A 6,000-nucleotide genomic window follows, 5' to 3' on the forward strand; every position below is an offset into this window, starting at 1 on the left:
TAGGTCACAGGCAGGGATGGGAAGGATTCATCATTTCCTCTCCCATCTTTGGGGACAAACACTCTCCCATTCATTTAATCATAAACCTTTTTAATTAGTTTTTTTTTTTTAATTTATAGTTGCTAAGCTATAGCAACCATAGCCAGAGGGACAGGATGGTGGGAATGGGAAATGGGAAACGCTGAGTCCTGCTGTGTACCGGGCTTTTTGACTTAAGGGAGCATCTGGTCTGGTCTCCTTCCAGCTGACTCTCCCGCAGGGCTTCCCTTCAAAAGCCAGTGAGGGGCAGGCTGAGGGTGAAGGTCTGGGGGAGGGGAGGGGACTCTTTCTGTTCCTTCTGCCCTTTACTCCCTGGGGTTCAAGGCAGACATCCCACTGGCCAGTGTCACTCCCAGAGAACCCCTCTGTCTTCTGGAGGACTGTTTGTTGCTTTCGATATGACAACATTCTAATATAGATTCACGGATCCATAGATGTTAGAAGTGGAAGACAGCTCAGTTCACAGAATCACGAATCCATAAATATTAGAAGTGAAAGAGAGTTCAGAACGTAGAATAATATTAGATCACAGAACCTTAATGGTTAGAAGGGACCTCAGAGGGCATCCAGCCTCATCCACCCCTAAGTAGGAATCCTGACCACGATATCTCCAACTGGACTCCACTGATAATGCATCATCACCTCCAGAGGTAGCCTATTTTACTTTTAGAATGTCCCAATTTTCAAGAAATTTTTCCTTACTTTGGTCCTACCTCTGCCTTCTGGGGACTAAAAGAATAAAGGCTCTTTTCCACTTGACATTTCAAGATAGTAATGACATCTGTCTTAATTCATCAACTTTCCAGGCTCATCTCATTTCCTTCAATATATTCTTGTGCAGAATGGGTTAGAGTCCCTCTCTATCCTGGTTATTTTCCTCTGGAGGAACTCCAAGGCAGAGAGGACCTGGGTTCAAATTCTACCCCTTGGGTAACTTTAATCAAGACACAACCTTTTTGAGCTCATTTGTAACATGCAAAGGTTGTGCTAGATGACCGCCGAGGACCCTTTCAGCTCTGGAGCTAGGGTCCTCTGATACCACCTAAATTGAGCAGCTGCCTAAAATATGCCAAAGGAAATCTGACTAGAGTAGAAGACAATGGGACGGTCTGTTCTTCTTTTTCCATGGCTCTGTTGGTATGTTCCAAGATCACACCAGCTTTTTGGCTGCCTTATTGCACTGGTGAGAGGCAGTACAGTCTGACAGGTAAAGACTGGGCTTTGAAGCAAGAAAAATCAAGCCCTGATTCTAATGCATACAGGTCGTGTGACTGAGCAAATCACTGAATTGGTCAATGCTGTAAATCAGCAATATCAAACTCAAGTAGAAATGGGGGCCACTAAAGCATATATAAAGAGCTCCGGGAGTCACCTGTTGACTCAGCCATGTATTAACATTGTGCTTTACTTATTTTTATTTATTTTGTTAAAATTCCTCCCCCCATTACATTTTAATCTGGTTGAAGCCACAATCAAGAGTACTGTGGGTCTCACAGAGGTTCTTAGATAACCCTGAGCCTATGAGTTTCAGAGAAGATGCTTCCCTGCATTGGAAGAAGTAGGTTCCTCTTCCAAGTTACCAATGAAATCACCAGTCCAATCCCTTGGACCTTTCTCAAATGAATGCCTGTCTAATCCCTCCTCCTCCAACTGTTTGTTGCATCTATATGTAAAATTTTAAACTTATTCTGCTTCCTTATTGGCTCCCTAGATTTTTGCCCAACATCCCAGCCTCCCACTTGTATTTGGGATCCGATGTTTTTTGTCATCCAATGCGTTAGCTATCCTTCCCAATTTTGTGTCACCGGCAAACCTGATGAGAAAATTATCTCCATGTCTTTCTGAATCTTCCTGGTCTTAGGACCCTTCTATACGATTAAAAACTACTGAGATTTTGTTTATGGGGTTTATATCAATTGTTATTTACTGTAACATGAATTTAAAATATTTTAGTATTATTAAGAAAATAGTTTTGACCTGATAGATATCTCTAAACAGTCCTTCAGCCCCTCCTTCCTCAAAAGCTCCAGCTACTGAAGATGTAGGAAAGTCCTCATCATCCCTGTCCATGACATTTTCAAATGATTCCACATTAGGCGTGGCTATGGTCTTATGGGGGAAATGATATAAAGAAGCATCTCCTTTGCAGTAGCATTTTAAGGATCGTGGCGCACTTCTACTAGAATTGTAACTGAAATGTCTCCTCTCTCTGTCTCTCTGTCTTTCCCTGTCTCTCTCTGTCTCTCTGTCTGTCTCTGTCTCTTTCTCTGTCTCTCTGTCTTTCCCCTTGTCTCTGTTTCTCTGTCTGTCTCTGTTTCTTTCCTCCTATTAAAATGTGAGCTTTCAGAGGGCAGAGACTCTTTCACTTTTCTATAGGTATCTCCAGTATTAAGAACACAATAAATATAAATTGTTTTTGCCTGGGTTACCTTTTCATAGTACTGTAGTTCATAGTCGAGGATGACGCCATTGGGCTGGTCAGGCTGGGACCAGGACAAGGTCATGCTGTCCACCGTCCGGCTCACCTGGTGTACGATGGATACAGCGGATGGGGCTACGAGAGAGAAGATGGAGTTTAAGGGAAGGTCAAAAGCAAAGTCCACGTTCCCGCAACCCCAGTGTGAAGGGGCTTGGTAAGTGTCGAGAGATTGGCATCCAAAACAAGGCAGTATGGAATCCAGATGTCTATCTGAGTTGGAAACAGGAAAACCTGAGTTCAAATCCTCAAACATGCACTAGCATTATGACCCTAGGCAAGTCACTTAACCTCATGGCCTCAGTTTTCTCATCTGTAAAATGGGGATAATAATTAAAAAAAGTATCTACTTCACAAGGTTTGAGTGAGTCTTAGATGAGAAAATGGATATATAACATTTTGCAAACATTATGAGAGTATATAGATCTCATTTATTATTATTATTGTAACCTTAGAAACATTTTCCACTTAAGATTTTTTTCTTTATGCCTTTTCTTTCTTTACACTCTTATTAGCCTGCCCCCTTTCCCAACTTCACATCTCACATTTTGAGAACAGAAAAATGATTAATTTCGAGCAACTAACAGGTCAAGCTGTTTCTGATAGTGTATGTAACACTCTACAACCACAATTTCTACTTCTGTTCTAAGAGAAGGAATGTTACTTTCCATTATTTTCCATTATGAAAGAATTTCACACGTGGACTTTTACCTAGGGTGTTCTGGAGCTAGTTGGTACCAGTTCCTGAGAGAGCTGGTTGTTAAATTTCTAGTGTGAGCTTTTATGAAACTGGCAAATGCTATACATCAAGGTTATTGTTTTATTGATTATCGAGACTTAAGAAAGTGATAGAGAAAATATTAATAGAGATTAAACTTAAACAGTGTATTTTGCATCCACTTTCCCTTACCAGGAAGCTGATTGTTAAACATTTACCAGCATGATCATGGCTTCTACTTCATATACCAAAGTATTTTCCCAACAATTTGCCCATTTGATCCTCAGAACAGGAGTGTGAGGAAGGCAAGGCAAGGATTATCACCCTCATTTTATTTTTGGATCTCATCTATGATCTAATTTTGTGGTTATTCCCTCCAAAGTTAGACTACCACCCACTCATACTTCATTTTATTACCTAAATTTTATTTTATTTTCAAGTGAAGACCTGCCTTTTCTCTCTCTCACTCCCCTTCTATTAGGAAAACAAGAAAAACAAAATATCTGTTAAACAGCATATGTAACACAGCAAAATAAATTTCCTCATTAGCCATGTCTAAAAATTATGACTGGTTTTTCTCTGAATCCATCCCTCTCCATATAAAGGATTTTCATCATGAGTCCTTTGAACTGTGGTTGGTGATTGCTTTGAGTTTGTAGGTCTTTCAAAGTTGTTTGTCTTTACAACATTGTTATCATTGTATAAATTATTCTCCTTATTCTGGTTACTTCACTTTGTATCAGTTCATACAAGTCTTTCCAGGCTTTTCTGAAACTATCTCCTTCATCATTTCTTATAGTTCAATGATGTTTCATCACATTCATATACCACAACTTGTCCAGTCATTTCCCAATTGATGGGCTCTCCCTCAGTTTCCAATTTTTGCCACTGCAAAAAGAGCTGCTATAAATGTCTGTAATAAGAGCCATTTTTCTCTTTCTTTGATCTTTTTGACCTAGCGCCGGTATAACTGGGTCAAATGGAATGCATAGTTTAATATCTTTTAGGGACATAAGTCTAACTTGCTTTTAAGAATGGTTGGATCAATTGCCTTAAAGTACCAGTTTTCTCACAGCCTCTCCAGCATTTGTCATTTACCATTTTGGGGGGAGCACAATTTTGCCAATCACATGGTCGTGCTGTTGAACTTCATAGATGTTTTAATGACTATTTCTCTAACCATGAGTGATTTAGAGAATTTACATAATTGTTTATTGAGCTTTGAGAGAGGCAGACATGAAAATGTTCTTTCGCAAATACACCATGGAAGTGAATCAATTCAAAACTGAGAGCATCTTCTAGATTTACTGATCATACAAATAAGGATCAAGATTATGTGATTTTTATGGTCTTTATGGATTTGATAGTCTGTATTCCAAGATTTCCTCTGGCTTTGATATCCTGTATTCTAAGGGTCCTCCCAACTTCGATGTTCTATGTTGTGAAGGCCCTTCTGGCACTGATACTTTTTGTTCTAAGGGGCCTCCTGACTTAGAACTCCTGGGTTCTAAGGGTCCTCCCAGCTCTAACAATCTGTAATCCAAGTTCTAAGGGCCCTTCCAACTCTGACATCCTGTGTTCTAAGGGCCCTCCCAGCTCTAACAATCTGTAATCCAAGTTCTAAGGGCCCTCCCAGCTCTGACCTCCCAGGTTCTAAGGGCCCTCCCAGATCTGACATCCTGTGTTCTAAGGTCCTCCCAGCTCTGACCTCCTGGGTTCTAAGGACCCTCTAAGCTCTGACATTCTGGGTTCTAAGGACCTTCCCAGCTCTGACATCCTGGGTTCTAAGGGCCCTCCTAGCTCTGACCTCCTGGGTTCTAAGGGCCCTCCCAGCTCTGACACCCTGGGTTCTAGGGGCTCTCCCAGCTCTGACATCCTGGGTTCCAAGGACCTTCCCAACTCTGAGATCCTGAGTTCTAAGGACCCTCATGTTCTAAGGGCCCTCCTAGCTCTGAGATCCTGGGATTCTGACTCTCTCTCCATGGTTCAGTGCTAGCTGTGCTCCCAAGGATAGAGTGCTGATGGTTTGGCCTGGGACTGATACCAGAATGATGAGCAAGCTGCACAGGGTGTGGGAGGCTCATGAAACTCTGGCTCTGGGAGGGACAAGCTGGGAGATCAGGATTTCATTTCAAGAGCACATGGAGCCAGAGGGACTTGGCCTGGGGGTAGGCCCATATGGAGGAGGCAGCAGCAAGAACTAGGACAGGATGGTCCCTGGCCATGCCAAGGAAGAGTTTCTTTTACCTTTTACATAAAAATATGCCCAGTATATCAGATTGAGCTTTTTGTAACACTGGGGCTATCACCGGTGTCTTGGAGGGCTGTCAGGTGTTGCCGTGAATAGAGCTCTGGGCCTGGTGTCAGGAAGTCTAATCTTTACAAATTCAAATCCAACCTCAGACACTTCCTAGTTGTGTGACCCTAAGCAAGTCACTTCACCCTATCTGCCTCAGTTTCCTCATCTGTAAAATGAGCTGGAGGAGGAAAGGCAAAAGACTCGTATCTTTGCAAAAAAAATCCCAGATGGGATCATAACTCCAAATGCAATAACTGAACAACAATCATGAATGTCCTGGAAAGAATGCTGAACTGGAAAGCAGGTGAATTGGGGTTCTGTGAATTGAAATACTTTAGCTCTTTAGACAAATAATTTAATTTCTTTGGACTTCATTTTCCTCATCTATCAAATGGGAATAGAGACATTTGCCCTTCCTGCCTTGAAGGAGCGATGTGATAAGTCTCGTAACTTTAAAGCTTTACAAAA

At 41.7% G+C, this 6,000-nt stretch overlaps 1 protein-coding gene across 3 annotated transcripts in view; it reads right to left on the minus strand.

The window, feature by feature from the left end:
• The window catches only part of EPHB2 (EPH receptor B2), a 271,825-nt gene that overhangs the window by 42,016 nt on the left and 223,809 nt on the right, over positions 1 to 6,000 (minus strand). For all 3 annotated transcript variants that reach the window (XM_051988289.1, XM_051988290.1, XM_051988291.1), the window contains exon 6: positions 2,469 to 2,593. In XM_051988289.1, coding sequence (XP_051844249.1) covers positions 2,469 to 2,593 — 125 coding nt within the window. The remainder of the gene's footprint in view (positions 1 to 2,468; positions 2,594 to 6,000) is intronic.

This window comes from Antechinus flavipes, chromosome 3, assembly GCF_016432865.1.
Source record: "Antechinus flavipes isolate AdamAnt ecotype Samford, QLD, Australia chromosome 3, AdamAnt_v2, whole genome shotgun sequence".
Lineage (NCBI taxonomy): Eukaryota > Metazoa > Chordata > Mammalia > Dasyuromorphia > Dasyuridae > Antechinus > Antechinus flavipes.